The 18,255-nt window shown below is 40.4% G+C and overlaps 1 protein-coding gene across 3 annotated transcripts in view; it reads left to right on the plus strand.

Moving 5' to 3' along the window:
• The first annotated feature begins 1,169 nt into the window (after positions 1-1,169).
• The window catches only part of DCT (dopachrome tautomerase), a 33,196-nt gene continuing 16,110 nt past the window's right edge, over positions 1,170-18,255 (plus strand). For all 3 annotated transcript variants that reach the window (XM_007196854.2, XM_007196856.2, XM_007196855.2), the window contains exons 1-6: positions 1,170-1,464; positions 9,426-9,725; positions 12,391-12,491; positions 12,625-12,791; positions 14,926-15,105; positions 16,706-16,841. In XM_007196854.2, coding sequence (XP_007196916.1) covers positions 1,170-1,464; positions 9,426-9,725; positions 12,391-12,491; positions 12,625-12,791; positions 14,926-15,105; positions 16,706-16,841 — 1,179 coding nt within the window. The remainder of the gene's footprint in view (positions 1,465-9,425; positions 9,726-12,390; positions 12,492-12,624; positions 12,792-14,925; positions 15,106-16,705; positions 16,842-18,255) is intronic.

Genomic DNA, 18,255 nt, shown 5'->3' on the forward strand with positions numbered 1-18,255 from the left:
CCCCTTGCTGCCTCTGGAAGCACTGGGGAGGCATTGCCTTCTAGACTGAAGCTAGACAATGCTTAACTTTAACATAAATCAAAAGACGTCACTTGTAAGCCCTTGCTCCAAATTGTCCCACTGCCTCTTGACAATTAGACAATGACAATTTTGAATTTCTGGTGGCATGGTACTTTGTGTAATTAAAAAAAAAAAAATCTGCTGCAGAGATGTGCTGAATAGGAGAATAGTACCTTATCATTTGGAGGGAAGAGGGTCCTTCATTGTGAATTGTGGAACAAAGCAATTCCTTGTTCGTCAGCCCTCAATAAATGTTTCTTTATTTGTGAAGTTGTGTGATGGCCTGTAGTGGTCTTTCGCGCACGTCAGGGCGCAGTCAGGAGTGAGCTGCAGTTAGCAGTGGGGCTGGTCTATGAAGGGCCTTTGACGACGAGCTCACTGCATCTATTGACTCCCCAGGAAGTCTGAGGTCACAAGCTTGGCTGGAGCACATGAGCCCAGATAATGAAGATGGTTTGGCCTTCTTGAAACAAAGCCAGAAACTTTATCTACTTCATTGTGCACTTTGGGTCATGTGCTAACGATGAGGATTTGTCTAATACTAAGCCCCCTAATGAAGGCTTCTCCCAGCCCTTACACAAACCCCACAAGGCCCCGTGATTTGGCAAGCCAGGCAGAATAAAGGCGAAACGGCGTTTGGCTTTTGAACTGAGTTCAAGGCAATTAAAGCCATGGACTAAGGAGGAAAGGAGGGGGTTTAGAAATACCAGTATAATAAGTAGTATGACTGAAGCGCTCCGTCAATTAACTCAATTAGACAAAGCCTGATTTCACGGGGGAAGGCGGTGAGAAGCGCTACCCTCATTAAATCTGGCCATTAGAGGTGCTTCTAATGGAATTAACTTTGTTTTAGTGGTCTGAGTCACAAAGTAGTCTGTGCATGTGCACGTACACACGTGCACACAGGCAGGTTCTGTAATTTTTGTGGGTCTTTTTTTCAAGAGGAGAGGAATAGAACGCGAAACAAAAATATACCCCCCGAACCGCAAATCCCCAAAGAAAAAAATCAAAAACTGGGTGAATGCTCAAGAGCTCAAGAGTGGAAGGCGAGGAAGCAGGAGAGAGGCGAGGAGTGGAAGGCGAGAGACAGTCCTCCCGATTATAAAGCCATGAGCCCCCTTCGATGGGGGCTTCTGCTCGGCTGCCTGGGCTGCGCGCTCCCGCCGCGGGTGCGGGCGCAGTTCCCCCGCGTCTGCATGACGGTGGGCAGCCTGCAGGCCAAGGAGTGCTGCCCGCCGCTGGGCGCCGACACGGCCGACGTCTGCGGCTCTCGGGAGGGCCGCGGCCAGTGCGCGGAGGTGCAGACCGACACCAGGCCCTGGAGCGGTCCTTACGTCCTGCGCAACCAGGACGACCGAGAGCGGTGGCCACGGAAGTTCTTCGACCGGACGTGCAGGTGCACAGGTGAGGCGGGCGGGCGGACGTGCGCATGTGCCCAGCTGGGTGGGGCAGGCCCGCTGGGAAAGGAGCCCCTTCCAAGGAAGAGATGGGACTCTTGAGATGCTTAGACTAGGCTTTGAAAAGCAAACCAAGTTGGTCCATCGTAGGCAGGGAATTGAGTAAGGCTGATGTCTTGGTATACTCTTCACACTCTTTGTATGTCTAGGTATGAACCCTAAATAAATATTCCGTGGGCCAAGCTTGGTTATAGGAACGCATGCCGACACACCATGGGCTTGTCTGTTGGAGGGGGAAGCTAAAGAGCCCAAGAGTCAGCTTTGAAACTCAGAGCAAGTCCTTTCAAGATGGATTCAGTGCCCTCTCCTTCTGAAATGGGTTTGCACTTGTTGAAGAGGGTGGTGGGTGAGGCGTGGCGTCTGGAAGACAGACATCGAGGGTAGGTGTTCTGTAGTCCGAGTCTCAGCGTTCCTAATGATTTGAACAGGTCTCAAGCAGGATACGTCTTGCTCGTGAAGGTTATGACTGGGTTGTAATTTTGCCAGCATCGGAGAGATGTGGCATGACAGAGCTTTCTCCGCGAGCTGAAGAAGAGAGGCTGGTTATTAGATAAAAATGGCTTTTCTCACTCTTACCTGGGTTTGATGTGAGTGTTTCAAAATTTGCTCAGTGTCTCTCTTTTAGACCTTGGTCTCTCTTATTACCTGGTTCTTTGAAATCTCTGTGCACTTCTTAATCCTCCGGCACTTCTGAGCCATCTCAAATCCTTTTTAGCGGGCCTCCCCTCCAGTGTTCAGCAAACATGCACAGCAGTGATAACACTCAAAGGCTGGCAGGGCATGTGGAACACAAAAAACATAAGCCGTAACTTTAGCAAAGCCCTTGGAAACTGTTCTACAGTGTCTAGCTGCACAAGAGTTTTTTCCTTTTGAAATTATGTTTTTATTGATGTTCTTATATGATGCTGGAACATAGGAAAATACAGATAATTGAGCTATGTAAGGACATAAAAAGGTAAACTAAGGGAATGTACAAAGGGCTGTGATGTTGATGTAGGAATGATATCAGATTTTTTTTAACTTAAACAAATTCTGAAACTATTTTTCATACAGTGGATAAACAAGATCCTATTGTATAGCACAGGGAACTATATTCAATATTCTGTAATAAACCATAATGGAAAAGAAAAAAAATTCTGGCTTTATAATCATTTTGTAGTCATATTGTTAATTCTGTGATTCAAAGGAACTGTTTTGTCTTGGGGTATTATTGTGACAAAAAGTTTTTAATAGCATGTTGAATATATACTGTTCATTATTTTCTAAGCTAGTTGAGCATTTGCTTCTGTAGACATTATCTTGTAGATTCTCATGGTTTTTCAGTCTAATGAGATGCAGCATGTTTCATATTACTTGTGGGATTGGAAACCACACTGCACAGTGACTTCTTTGTCCATGATTCAAAAATTCTTCTAGAAAACTTATTTCCAGGTCAATTAATGATAGAGTACCACAAGTTACAAAGGTTGGGAATCTCCATTTTATAGAATCCTGGGGGCAGAAGACATTAGGAACTCAGATATAACTGTTAACTCTCCTTATCACCATCTACTCTATATTTCTGACCTGACTAGCAAGTTTTTTAAAAAGTGGAGATGGAAGGAATCAAGGATGGCAGAATAGAAGAGATAATTGCAGTCTCCCTGTCCTGAGGGAATGGTTATAAATATTCCTCTAGAAGTGGCAGTAAATTAGGGTCACCATGACCTAAGTTGTCTCCCTCCTCCAGGATTTGATCTGTCTAGACTCATTCAGGACCATAGGTCTTTCCATCCCAACTTTGGATGGCTCCACTCATGTTGGCTAGATGGTCTTTTTCTTTGAGCCTCAGGGTACCAGGCTAGGTCCTTAGTGACTGAGCTGGACAGCTATTTAGTATACATAATAATCACCGTGATGTGTTATATACCTCAAAGCAAGACACATGTCTTTCAGTTTATTCTCCCTAAAGAGTGAGTTGCTTGCTTTCTTAGAGTAATTTCTTCATGATTTAGAAGGCAGTCTTCAGAAGTTAAACCTGATCTCTGGTAGCCTCAAAATTCTTTTGCAAATAGAATCACTGGGATTCTTCTGGTGTCACCCAAAATTTATTAATGAAGAAATGTATATTGGCAACCAGACTGTTGATGACCTTGAGCTTTGTTAATACAGTGGAAAGATAAACACACCATTCATCTCTTGATGGACATTTAGGTTGTTTCCACATCTTGGCCGTTCGGAATAATGCTGCAGTGAACATGCAGATGCCAATATCTTTTTGAGATCCTGATTGAAATTCTTTTGGTTAAATACTCAGATATGGGATTGCTGGATTATATGATAGTTTTGTTTTTATTTTTTTGAAGAACCTCCATACTGTTTTCTACAGCAGCCTCACCATTTTGCATTTCCACTATTTCCACTAATAGTGTGCGAGGCTTCCAGTTTCTCTGCATCCTCGCCAAGTAGCATGTATTTGCAACTTAATACCATTCAGCCCTACAAAAGAAGGAAACCTTGCAGTATGCAACAACATGAATGAACCCGGAGGACATTATACTCAGGAAATAAGTCGGTCACAGAAAGACAAATACTGAATAATCCCACTTATATGGGGCATCTAAAATAGTCAAATTCATAGAATCAAAGAATGGAATGGTGGTTACCAGGAGCTGGGAGGAAGAGGAAGTAGAGGGTTACTAATCAATAGGCATAAAATTGCAGTTAAGCAACATGAATAAGTCCTAGAGTTCTGTACAACATTCTACCTAGAGTCAACAAAATGTATTGTACACTTAAATATGTGTTAAGAGGATAGATCTCATGTTAGCTATTCTTATCACAATTAAAAAAAAAACACACAAAAACCCATAGTCTCCATGATCTTGAAGTTGGTAAAAGATTTTAGCTCAATAAAAAGAAATAAATGCAAACTCTGAGGGGGAAAAAAACCCCTAAATTATGTGCTCAAATTCTCTAGAGAGAACTTCTCTATTCTCTGTGGGGATAAATTGAACCCCCAAAATTACTGAACTTAATTGTCAAGAAGTGGTAAATTTCAGGAGACTTTGGCATTAACCATTCACCTTCCAAGTCTCACCTGCCAGTTGGCATTCCTGAGCATAGACCAGCTGCAGCTGGGTCTGTGGATTTTTGAAAAATATGTGCATCAAATGGTTTATGAACAATTAGCCGAGAACTTCTTGTTTGTACAAGTGACTAAGTGCCTCCATTTTCCAATCTCTGAAATGGGGATAATGATGAAACCACATTTGTAAAATCCTTTTGAACTCTGTAGATGAAAGGCCTCATGTGAGTATAAAGTATTGTTATTAATATAATAGATCTCTAATTAAAAGGAATAGACTATTTAGAGCTCCTTGTAAATTCACTGATCGGTGGTCTCTAAGCTTAATTAATCTAATAGCCTTTGGAGGTTGAGCTGATGCAGTTCATGTAGGAACGTGCATTGTTTGGTTGTTCTCATTCTCTTTCCATTTTTTCCCCAGTCCTAAGTAGGTATAAGACTTTGTCTTTTTAAATTTAATTTTTACTCAAGGACATACTCAGTGATAGACTGGTGTCTAGGGATCCTTTCTTTTTTCTCTCTCCATTTCCCAGTGAGATAACGCAATCCTTTCTAAAAGGGCCCCCTTCATTTATATATCTATATATCTATATATCTATATCTATATCTATATCTTGGCTGCTGCTATTGGTGGATTAATGGAAAAATGTAACTCATTAAGTTGATGTTAGGAAATACTAGGAAATCTAAATTAAAGAAATAAACACTTTGTGTGCTAGGCTTTTATGTTATTGCACTTTTCACTTGTCTTCAGCATTTTAACAAATTCTTTAAATCAGGTTTAGAAGCTCAGATATGAAAGGGATCTGACTGCAGAGCTGTGGGGTATATTTTCTCTGAGACATGCTGGAAAAGGGATTTTTTATCAAATACATTTATGGGTCATAGGTGAGCTCAAACCCACACAAATGCTTTCTTATTAGCATTTCTACATTGCTTTTCAGGGGCAACTCTGGCTTCATGAGGTGTCTTTGTTCAACATAATTGGAAGCATCTCTGGTCTTCTGAGTTAGAATTAATCATTTTGTCTTTTGTCATTCATGCTGTTTGGTTAATTCTTGTTTTCACTTTTCCCACAGTTAGACTTGCGTTGATATTTCTTTCCACCCATGTTCCTCGTCCCACTAGATGAAGGCACTGTGCCTTATATTTGAATCTTCTAGTGCTTAATGCCTTTTATTTAGTTATTCATGACTCCTTCAACAGCCACCCAGCCAATGTTTATTTAGCACCAATTATGTTAGGCCCTTCAGGTACAAAGGGGAAGAAACCCCAACACAATTTTTGATGTGTCCACAGTGTAGTGGATGAGTAAGACAGGTATGAAAACAAATACTTAGACCATACGACTTGATAAGTGGTATCTGGTAAAACTAGTAATGGTAACACTTCATATAGAACTTACTATGTACCAATACTGCTCTATATTAACATGATTGCTTTCCATAAGAACCCGATGAAGTAGAACTCTTATTCCAATAGGACAGGCTTTGAGAGGTCAAGTCCAAAGTTACCACATGTGGCAATTGCATGAATGTACATAAAGCTGTGGGTGCACAGAGCAGGGCATGATTAGTTTTGACCTCCTTTTAGGTATTAGGTGTTAATAAATTATTTGTTGAATAAATGAATGAGGGAGATAATTAGTTATTGGTAATTTTGTTTCTAGCAACCAAAAAGAATCATGGTAGAGAAAATGCAAAGATCTTAAAACTCATGGCCTAAGTTATGAATTACTCAATTTTAATAATGAGACCCCAAAATTCAAAGACAAGTTTTATGCCTTTAAATCTAGAAATGTATCAAAATTACTATTTTGAAATTTGTGTGTGCTATTTCTTAGCATTTTGGAGGAAGGAATTGCTCTCCTATTGTAGAGCTATAACTACACATTCACCTCCAATCACCTGGCTGTAGGTAAACAGCTGGAAGTTTAGGTATTTAGTATTCTTCACATGCATTTTGTTCAATCGCTTCTCAAAAAATACTCTATTCCTATAGAAGCTGCCAAAGTAGGGGATACATTTTAATCAAAGATGTTTTAAAAATAGATATTATACAATTTTAGTAGGTACCCCAAGGGAAAATAAATAGATGCCAAGCTCCGTGAAGCCTGAAGTACCTTGTGTAGTATTTGATACTGTAGTAGCTGTTGAATAAATATTTGTTAAATAATTTATATTTAATAGCTTCACCCAAGTGATCAACATAAATTTTAATGTTTAATGCACACTATTCAAGAACTTGATTTTCAGTCTTGGGACTAGTAGAATTTTCCCTTTTAAGTATTTTTTTTAAACTTATGTTCTCATTTGGTGTTGAAATAAGAAAATACAAATAAGCTGTGTAAGCGTAGGTAGAATATTTTGTATGTTACAAAGAGCATAGAACCCAAAGTTTTTTAAAAAAATTCTTCCTACTTATGATATTTTTAAGGACATTTTCTTTAACCATCAAAAAATCCATTGGGTTAATAGAGAAGGAGGCCTGTGCATTTTCTTTACGTAGGACACATGCTAATCATTTTGTTTTCATGTTATTGGAAAATTTTCTTTTCCTTTAGAGATCCAAATAACCCTCTCTTTACTATGGTCATAGTATGATTTACTTGCATCTATTTTGGTACTTATAGTTTATCAAAATTATTTGCAGAGCCTGCTTTTCCTTCTAATTCACAAGGGAGAGAAAGGAAGAAGAAAACTGAGGCTTATTGAAACATCTACTACATGCTTTATACAACTTTTTTTTTATTAAAAAGCTTAAATTTCAGCTTTATTGACATATAATTGACAAATAAAGTAGTAAGATATTTAAAGTGTCCATTGTGGTGATTTGGCTTTGTGCTTCTTTCATTCATTAAAGAAATATTCATTTGTACAAGGCCAAGCATAGGCCTAGGCAGCAGGATAACTGCCTTCCAGTTGCCTGTAGCTGAGACCAGTAGATGTCTACAGTTGGCATGATTAATTCAATGAAAAGGGACATATGAGGTGTCATAGGAGCACAGCAGGGGATCATCACCCTGATGTGTGGGATCGGGAATGACCTTGTAGAGAGCGCATCGTGAAGCTTAAAGGTGGAATAGGTAACCCATGCAAAGAGGAATGTAGGGAGACTGTGAGGGAAAAGTGTTCTAGACAGAAGGAAGAGCAAGTAAAAAGATCTGGGAGGAGGGGGAGGAAGAGAAGGAAGGGAGATTGTCACTCATGTTAAATGCTTTACATAACCCCTCTCATCCCCCAGGAGATAAGAGTTATTATCCCTTTTTGTTTCAACATTTCACGCCAGTAATATTTAAATGTTTATTCTAACTTATTACCACCTAAGGAATGAGGTGCTGGTCATACCAAAAGCAATAATCAAGGCTAAAAAGGGAAAAGTCAAGCTAAGATAATTTAAACTTTAGATGCTAATCAGGAAGATGCCTAGAGCTTGGTATGGCTAGTACTCAGTCCCTGGGGTGATAACAAGCAAAGCAGAGCCGTTTGTTTGCGCTTCCTGACACCATGGCAGCTAATTCACCTGCCAGCCTCCATTGATTTTGTCTTAACTCTGTCTCCTTTGTGAAATAAACCAGCTTTTTAAATGTTGGATTTCACCTAAATTCCTGGAAATCAGCTTATTTATTTTGGTTCCACCTTTAGCTTGGTGTATATTCTCTTCCTTCTCTAAATCAATGACCTATTTTGCATCAGCCCTTCTGTATGTGCTGCAGGGGAGGGGGGCCCAGCAGTGATGACATCCAAGGCTGCAGCTCAACCCCAGGAAGAGACATCCGGCATGGCCCGTGAGAGGCAGGGAACGTGGAAGGCAGCAGTGTCTTAGTTTGCTAGGGCTTCCATAACAAAGGACCACGGACTGGGTGACACACGGAAACTTATTTCCTCACGGTTCTGGAGGCCTGAAGTCCCAGAACAAGGTGTCGACAGCTGGGATTCTTCTGAGGCCTCTCTTGCTGGCTTGTTGATGATGTCTTCTCCCTGTCTTCACATCATCTTCCCTCGGTAACTGTGTCCAAATTTCCTTTTCTTATGAGGACACCAGTCATGTTGGATTAGCCAATGATCATTCCCCCCAATGACTTCATTTTAACTTACTTTTTTAAAGACCCTCTCTCCAAAGATAGTCATATACTGAGGTACTGGGGGTTAGGACTTCAGCATATGAATTTTGTGGGGACTCAGTTCAGCTCATAACAACATGGAATTCATTTCCTGTCCTATTTCTTTGCTGGGAATATTTCTAGGAACTCTCCAGTGTTCAGTCCACTTGGAGAGACAAACATTTCAAGAGGAGAGTAAGGAAAGGCAATTGATCTTCTCTTCTGTTCTACCCCAGAAATGTCTTCCATTCCAAACTACATAAACTTCTTCTTCCATCTTTCCCTTAATTTTTATTATTTATTTATTTATTTATTTTACATATGATACATGTATTTATTGTACCTACTAGATGTGTTCTCTTTGGGAAGTACAAAGCTCTTTGAGACATAGGTTGTTCATTTTTTGTTTTCCCACAAATACTGTGACCTTTTGAGCAGGAAGGTCTATATTTTACTAACATCTAGAACCAGCAGCTAACACGGTGTCTAAGATGTAGTCAATAAATATGAAATAGATAAATGAACACATTTTTAAGGAAGGGCCAGGACATGAACCAATAGAAATTTTTCATTTTCAGTCACAAATCAACAACAGACATAAAAATGATACAGACAAGAAGTGCTATGGTCATTCAAAGAAGGCATAGAATAGATACAACAAGGATCTCCTCTGTGGCACAGGGAACTATACTCAATATTTCGTAATAACTTGTATCCCTTAATTTTTAAAATGCACTAGGAAACTTCGCCGGCTATAACTGTGGAGACTGCAAGTTTGGCTGGACTGGCCCCAACTGCGATCAGAAGAAACCCCTGGTTGTCCGGCAGAATATCCACTCCTTGACCCCTCAGGAGCGGGAGCAGTTCTTGGGCTCCTTAGACCTCGCAAAGAACACGCCGCATCCGGACTACGTGATCACCACACAACACTGGCTAGGCCTGCTCGGGACCAACGGGACCCAGCCACAGATCGCCAACTGCAGCATTTATGATTTCTTTGTATGGCTCCATTATTATTCCGTTAGAGATACATTATTAGGTGAGGCTTTTTTTCCCCTGAGTTTAAGGTATTTTATTATAGGTTTGGGACTGGGGATGGGTGGGTGGGTGGGAAGTACTTTCAGGCAAGTTAATTGACAAGAGAAAAACCTCTCAAGGAATCAAGGAAGAATTAGGTTTATGAAAGTCATTGAATTATCAGATGCTGCCCCATGTTAGAATGCAGTGGTTTCTCCCTGGACGTTGGCTGCGGACATTTGAAAATGTTCTCTCCTACAGTTTGTGTTTTTGGTTCAGGGTCTAAACTCTTCTCTCCGAAGGTATTCATCCTCAAAGGCAAGAGTTGGTGAAGTGGAGGCAAATTCCTTTTGATTCCAGAAGAAAACATTTCTAAATCTGACCGTGGAAGCCTTCTCTGACCTGTTCTTCAAAGTAGAGGAATTAACTGAACATGTGCTAAAAGCACGTGAAGCTTCTTTGTGCAGAATTAGAGTATTGGTATTGATAGTGTGTATCGCACTAAACTCACATGTATTAGTTGTGAGACTTCCAGGTCATCACTCGTGGTGCCCATGCACTGCTGTAACTCCCAGGGTTTTTGGACTTGAATTGTCAAGGAAAAGCATGAGCTGAGCCACAGCAATGACGCTTGGCTTAGCCCTCTGAACCACAGTTAGGTTGGATGCTTGAGAAAATGGCATCCTGCTCTTCCAGATCCTAAAAACTGGGGCCTGGGATGGGAGCTGTCTGTTAGGAACGTCATGAATCTGGTACATCAAACTTTATCCTCTGTTATCTTCAGTCAGGGGAAAGCCATAGCCACCAGTTAGCTCCAGGAGGGCTGGAGTCCCGTCCAGATTCTGCTCAGTGCTCTCCTGAACTCTTGCTCTATTTGCAATTATCCCCACTCCTGGGGCTTCTCTTTGGGGTCAGGGTGAATGAAGATACAGAGCTCACTTTGAATAGTAAGATTCTCAATTGAAATCATCTGTCCTTGTGTTTATCACTCGCTCCCCCTCACTTGATTCCCCCTCGTCATTTTGTTTTGAGAACTTTAAACTCTGTTTTGCATTAAAACATTTACAAAGGGCTGCGTAGCCAACATCAGTGACAGCAGTTTTTTCCCCTCGGTGTCTTTTTAAAACCTGCCTCATAGGTAAGCATCGGCCTTTCTTTATCGGTAGATACGGACGCTCTTCTGGCTATAAACCTTTGTAGTTTTCCTGTCATCACTCTGAGGAATTTTTGCTTTATGAGAGGGTAGTCTCTCAAGAGGAAAAGAAAACTCTAGTTTCTGGTTGCATCTAGGAATTACATTTATATTCATTTCTGTTCATCTCTCTGAAGTTATCATGGGTACTTTGAAAAACAACTGAAGTTAGCTAAAGTTTCTACATAACCATCAAAAGCTGTTATGAGAGGGAGAAGAAGGATGGAACAGGCAGTAAGGAGGTCATTAAATCTCCCAAAGCTTTTCAATAAAATTGGCAGTTCCAGAGGCCAGCCAAATTGGTTGGAATATATTTTTCTCTCTTCTGGCCTCGGTGACCATGCTTGTCCGCTAATAGTTGTAACTGATTGATGGCTGAGGCAGAATCCGTGGAAGTGCCTTTTGGTTACATAAATGCTGAATTTGGACTAAGTGCAGTTGAAGTTGCTTTATTATTCATTAATCCCTCCCTATAAATACGTGCTTTTGTGAGGAATAGGTTAGAAAATGTCTTTTAGAAATATATTTCATTTAGGTCTTTATCTATTTTGGGGGATACTCATTCTATCTTCATGAAACATTGCTTAAAAATTAAATTTATAACAGGAGCTCTTCAGATGACCTGAATTTCTCTGGATCTCTGCTGCCAATTAAACTTTCGAGAGATGAAGGAGAACTTATCCTAAAACTGCTAGTTGCTGCTGAGATTGTTTTGTTGTTGTTGCTTTCAGAGAGATAAATGACAAAAACAGTTGTTTTCCCTTATGGTTACCAAAGGGGAAAGGGGGGGATAAATTAGGAATTTGGGATTAACAGATACACACTACTATATATAAAATAGATAAAGGGCTTCCCTGGTGGTGCAGTGATTAAGAATCCGCCTGCCGATGCAGGGGACACAGGTTTGAGCCCTGGTCCGGGAAGATCCCACATGCCGCGGAGCCACTAAGCCCGTGCGCCACAACTACTACTGAGGCCCACGTGCCTAGAGCCCGTGCCCTGCAACAAGAGAAGCCACTGCAATGAAGCCATTGCAAAGCTCACGTACTGCAACGAAGAGTAGCCCCTGCTCGCTGCAACTAGAGAAAGCCCGCGCGTAGCAACGAAGACCCAACGCAGCCAAAAATAAATAAATAAATAAATTTATTTATTTTAAAAAATAGATAAAGAACAAGGGCCTACTGTATAAAACAGGCAACTTTATTCAATATCCTGGAATAAACCATAATGGAAAAGAATCTGAAAAAGAATATATATATGTATATATATTTATATATATATACATATATATATATATAAACTGAATCACTTTGCTGTACACCTGAAACATTATAAATCAACTAGACTTCAATAAAAAAATAATTAATTAATTTTAAAAAGTTGTTTTCCGACTAAAACATCACGGATTTATTGGCTCTGCAGCACCTCCCAGGTAACATTTAACATTTTAAAAAATGTTTTCTGTGACCTCTAATATGTTTCCCAATTGTTTTAGGACCAGGGCGCCCATACAAGGCCATAGATTTCTCACACCAAGGCCCCGCCTTCGTTACCTGGCACCGCTACCATTTGTTGTGGCTGGAAAGAGATCTCCAGGTTGGTCCAAACATTAGTTTCTATTAATTTTGTGATGTATTTGGTCAAGACCCATATCGGTCTTTGCTTTATACATTTTCTTGTTGTTATCTGATGACATGAATTAAATGACTGGTCATGCCCTTTTTTTTAGCGCCTCACTGGCAATGAGTCCTTTGCTTTGCCCTACTGGAACTTTGCCACCGGGAGGAACGAGTGTGACGTGTGTACAGACCAGCTGCTTGGGGCTGCAAGACAAGATGATCCGACTCTGATTAGTCAGAACTCCAGATTCTCCAGCTGGGAAATTGTCTGTGATAGGTAATCGCATGTGTACCTGCAGCGGAAATCCAGAGATTGTGTTTTCTTATGTCTGAGAGATGGAGAATAACTTTACAATTCTGTTTCTTATGCATGTTGGATTCTGTTTACATGTTTCTGAACATTATTTTCCTGAAGGAAGTGAGATTTTAAAAAACCCTGAGCCCTTTAATAAAAAAAAAATTAGAGGTATGGAAATCACACTTGTGAATTGAGTATGCTTGGTTATCACTTTGAGATCAACTGTCTTAAAATGAGAAGTAGTTCCTGTATTCAGGCAACATGTCTTAAGCACCGATCATATTCTAAGCAGTTTAATAGTGCAGGGAATACAAGGATGAATAAAATATAGCTTCCCTTTGGAATATCATTTTATACTTACAAAGGTAGAAGGCTGGTAAACAAATTACAATATAACATGAGAAGTATTTTAATAGGTGTATGTCCAAAGCCAAGAAGAGAATCAGTGAAAGTCTTTCAGAGGTAGAGACACGAGTATCCTGAGACTTCAAGGAGGCACAGACCTCTCAACCAGAGGCAGGGGAGGGTTGTGTGTCCTAGATGGAGGGAACATCATGTAGGAAGTTAGAAAAGTCCCTAGAAGCAGTCTGATATGGCTGGACCATAGGGTGTTGGGGAGTTGAGGGCAACAGGAAATGGGGTGGTGAGACGAATCTCTAAAGTGCTAAAATTGGGTCATGTGCATCTGGTGTAGAAACTTTTTTCTACCGTAAGTGACACCAACAAATGTTTGTTATTTGAAAAAAAAGAAAGTACTAAAGAACACACAAGCAGCCCATACCCCACAGAGAATTCTGTCCTCAGTGATTCCTTGAATTTGTTTCTCTTTCCTGGCACACATCTCAGGAAAAGATTCCCCAAGAAGCTCTTCTGTCTTCCTATATTCATTTGTTTCCTCCACGATCCTCCTATTTTGAACTCCACTATACTAGCACCCTTGCCCTTTGTCTTTCGACCGCTCCGTGGCACAGGACTTCGTTGTCCGCACCCCAGGCTGGGCATGCGCATGTTTTCGGGGGTCTAGGTCTAGCTCACCGTGATCCCATCTTCTACATCCTAAGCTTTTCCTACAGCCCTCCAGGCAATGCTCATAGGGATGTAGTAAGTGCTTTGTACATGACTTAACGTCATTCCATAAGGGCACCATTTCTCATAGTGCCTTGGGCTATTAATAGGTGGTATGTGAAAAGATATTCCTCTGATCAAATAAATATAGGGAATGCTGAGTTAAAAGGGTTTTTTAAATTTTAGAATGTGTCAGAGCCTTTCATAAGTAACTGTGTTCTTATTTTTCAAGAGGGGCTTAAACTTATCTGACCCTGACACCCTTATTTCACAGACCATCTCACTGGAACACACTTGGGAAAGGCTGCTTTGGAGGCTGTTTTTTGCCTAGTTTTTAGGTACTGGCGTCTTTCGTCCTCACGTGTGTGCTGATTCTGTTCTCACACACCCAGTTTGACCCCCTCACCCATTAAAATGCACACAGAAACATCTTTAAACTTTTATCTCTACCAAATGAAATACTGTTCTGATGGTGGAATTCCAGGCCCCAACAGGCATGTAGGATATAATCTTATGGGCACGGGACCTTCTCAGCATCCACGTTTACCAATTAACCATCCCTACTGCCTTAGAACATTTTCTAATACAGCGTTTCTCCTAATACCTCTCCTCCATATAGTTTCATGTGTTTTCACTCTGACCACCTTCATTTGCCTTCAGTTTGCCTGAAATGCTTTCCTAGCTTTACTTCTGCCAAAACTGGCTTAGCTCAATATTAATACAGTCTACCCTGGTCTCTCCTCAGTTACTCAAGATTCAGATGCACATAATAGGAGTCACCATCTTGCCTAGTAAACCCTCTTACTGTCTTTCCAATGGAATGGTAATTTTTCTTCATTATTTATGTGTTGATTCATATTTCCTGCATCTATGTTTTTGAAAATCCTTAATCCATAATTGCTTTTGGAAGCAGTACTTTTACCACATATTTTTGACCCTTGTAAGGTAACTGTAGTAACATTTTACCACGACTATAACCTTGATTGGTTTGCTGGGCTCAAAGTTATGATACTATCCGTATTATTTCTAATCTCCTTACGCACCTTAGCTTGGACGACTACAACCGCCGGGTCACCTTGTGTAATGGAACCTATGAAGGCTTGTTGAGAAGAAATCAAGTGGGAAGAAGCAGTGAGAAATTGCCAACTTTAAAAGACATACAAGATTGCCTGTCTCTCAAGAAGTTTGACAATCCTCCTTTCTTCCAGAACTCTACCTTTAGCTTCAGGTTGGTGCTCTGAGCTCTGCGACCCTGGCATTTTACAATACTTTTAGATTTTCACGCCTGTGGTTGTAATGAACTGGAAGGACATCCAGGTGTTGGGAGACATCAAAGCTCAGTAATAGGGAAGCACTTGGTAAAAGAGGGTAACAGGGCATCAGTGTCAAGAAAATCATCATCCACCTACTATCACTAATAGCGTAGTTTGAATATCTTCTAACTCAGCCATTCAAAACCACGTTTTGTATTTCTAATTTCTGTACACATATAAGTACAGTCTTCAGAACTAAGGCACCTCACTGAATAGAGTATTTTTGAAATATTTGCTCATGTTTTTTCTTTTTCTTTTCTCCCTTAAAAAAATGTCAACCATAGACCTTAATATTGGGGTCTGAGATCTCAGAGGAGTATTACAGATTAAATGCAACTCAGATTACAGCACAGCAATGACATTACAATACTTGAAATTTAAAGGCCAACTAATACTTTTCTCCCTCTAAAAAGACAGTAAGCATTATGAGAAATATGTATGGCTATAAATAAGATTTTAAACAAACATCTTTGAAGCTCCAAAAAAGAATGGCAGATAGACTCATGGTCTTCTCCCAAACTGAATTCTCTCTCTCAACCGTTTGTAAATTATACAACTGGTGTGTTATTTGGGGCCAGGGGCAGGGTAGGCTGAACTTACTGCAGAAGTTGTGCCAAGTGTAGCAGAGCCCAGAGTCTGTGCTGGGGTTGGACACATCCCTCAGAATAGTGTCAAAGGTGAGGTGAAGGGTGACCTTTACCTTGAAAAGGAGCATGCATTAGTTTTTCATTGTGATACAAGGGCAGTCGACACAGATTGCATTCCATATAGATTTTAGTTAAGTGAATGGTTTTCAAAGTGTGGTGTCCAGACCATCATAATTGGCATCACCTGGGAATCAGGTAGAAAGAACCACAGATTGTTAGGACCCAGCCTGTACCTACTGAATCAGAAACTCTGAAAGTGGGGCATGAAATATGTATTTTTATTTTCCACTGATTCTGATGTATGCTTAAATTTGAGGATCACTGAGTTAGGGTATGGACAATTAAAATTTCCTGAAAATCAGGAGGGGAAAAAAAGAGAAAGATAAGGGGAATTTGGGGATATGTTTAGAATGCTGAATGTATTACAGTGAAACAGCAGATCTATTTAGTGGAGAAATAGGAATATAAGATTATATGTTAATTCAAAAAAATATTTATTGATCTCAGACCATGTGCTGGGCATGGTACTGAGACCTGGAAATACAAATTTGAAGAAACCACAGTCTCTGTCCTCTAGGAGTTCATATCTGGCATGGGAGACAGGTATGACGGTAGATAATTGTCATACAGTAGACAAAAGATATAGAGTCCAACCGAGCAGGTGTGGAAGTAGCATGGATTAGGAGGTCCCTTCTCTTTAGAAGAGCTCATTAAAGGTTGTCGCTAATTCTTAGCTATTTAGCTACAACAGAGCTTCCCATTTCCCGACACAATCTCAAAATAGAAGACTATTATCTAGGCTGGAAACAATACAAAGGGACCTTTATCAATTGATGACTCTTGTCGTTGACATACCGATTTCTCTCAGGAATGCCCTGGAGGGATTTGATAAAGCAGACGGGACCCTGGACTCTCAAGTGATGAACCTTCATAATTTGGTTCATTCCTTCCTGAACGGGACAAATGCTTTGCCACATTCTGCTGCCAATGATCCTGTTTTTGTGGTACGTTCAGAGACTCAGAAGAGATGAAACATCTTCTAGATAATGTGTTGGATTTATGTGCTTTACAACAAGATTAAGGTTTGGCGTGTGTTTTATTCTCTGTGTGAATGGGATGTATGCATATGGAAGTCAATTTAAATCTACAGCATAGGGGTGGTTAGATAGCATTTGAAGTTCCCTCATCAGAACCCTGTACTTTAGAGATGGTTAGCTTTGGAATGACCCTAGATGGGAGTTTACAGTCCAGAGGTGGATTCATAAGTTAGCATAATAATATTATAAATTATACCATAATTTAGCATAACGTATCGTACACTAGCATAATGATGAGTGAGTTTTCATTGGTGGGATGAGTGGTGTTGAAGGTAAGTGATGGGCTGGAAGTACTGTGCAGGTACTGTGACCCTTGCATGATGCCCAGGTACCTGAGGTCCAAAGCTCTGTTTGGTGTTTGGTCCTGGCTTCCCTCACTTCACAAAGGATTCTGGCTAAAAATGAGCTGCTTTTGCCATCAGAATATCAGAAATGTGGACTATTGGTCCCAACTTCTAACAAGGTTGGGGCTTGTCTGTGAGTCCTCCATTGCCATCTTTGTTCTTCTGTAGGATGATCCTTGTTCCCTGGCTCTAACTTGATATCTCACATCACTTTTCAGGCTATCATTTCAGCCATCAGATTATGCCAAGCATTTTGATGTCTACCTCCTCTGCTATCTATCTACACATCTATTGACACCATATGTCTCTAAATAAGTTTTTATTAAAACACACATTTTAAACTATATAATTTGTACATACAACTCATATTCATAAGAAAAAATGTCACTCCTACCCAGTACTCCAAAATATTATGAGTAGAACAGCAGAATCCTCTGATGAATTGAGGATTAAACCCAGACCTTTCACTCCTACCAAAGGTAATAATGGTGATGGTAGTAATTTTTCTTTTTTAAACATCTTTATTGGGGTATAATTGCTTTACAATGGTGTGTTAGTTTCTGCTTTATAACAAAGTGAATCAGCTATGCATATACATATATCCCTATATCTCCTCCCTCTTGCATCTCCCTTCCACCCTCCCTATCCCACCCCTCTAGGTGGTCACAAAGCACTGAGCTGATCTCCCTGTGTTATGAGGCTGCTTCCCACTAGCTATCTATTTTACATTTGGTAGTGTATATATGTCCATGCCACTCTTTCACTTCGTCCCAGCTTACCCTTCCCCCTCCCCATGTCCTCAAGTCCATTCTCTACGTCTGCGTCTTTATTCCTGTACTGCCCCTAGGTTCTTCAGGACCACTTTATTTTTTTTAGATTCCATATATATGTGTTAGCATACAGTATTTGTTTTTCTCTTTCTGACTTACTTCACTCTGTAGGACAGACTCTAGGTCCATCCACCTCACTACAAATAA

Source organism: Balaenoptera acutorostrata, chromosome 18, assembly GCF_949987535.1.
Source record: "Balaenoptera acutorostrata chromosome 18, mBalAcu1.1, whole genome shotgun sequence".
Classification (NCBI taxonomy): Eukaryota; Metazoa; Chordata; class Mammalia; order Artiodactyla; family Balaenopteridae; genus Balaenoptera; species Balaenoptera acutorostrata.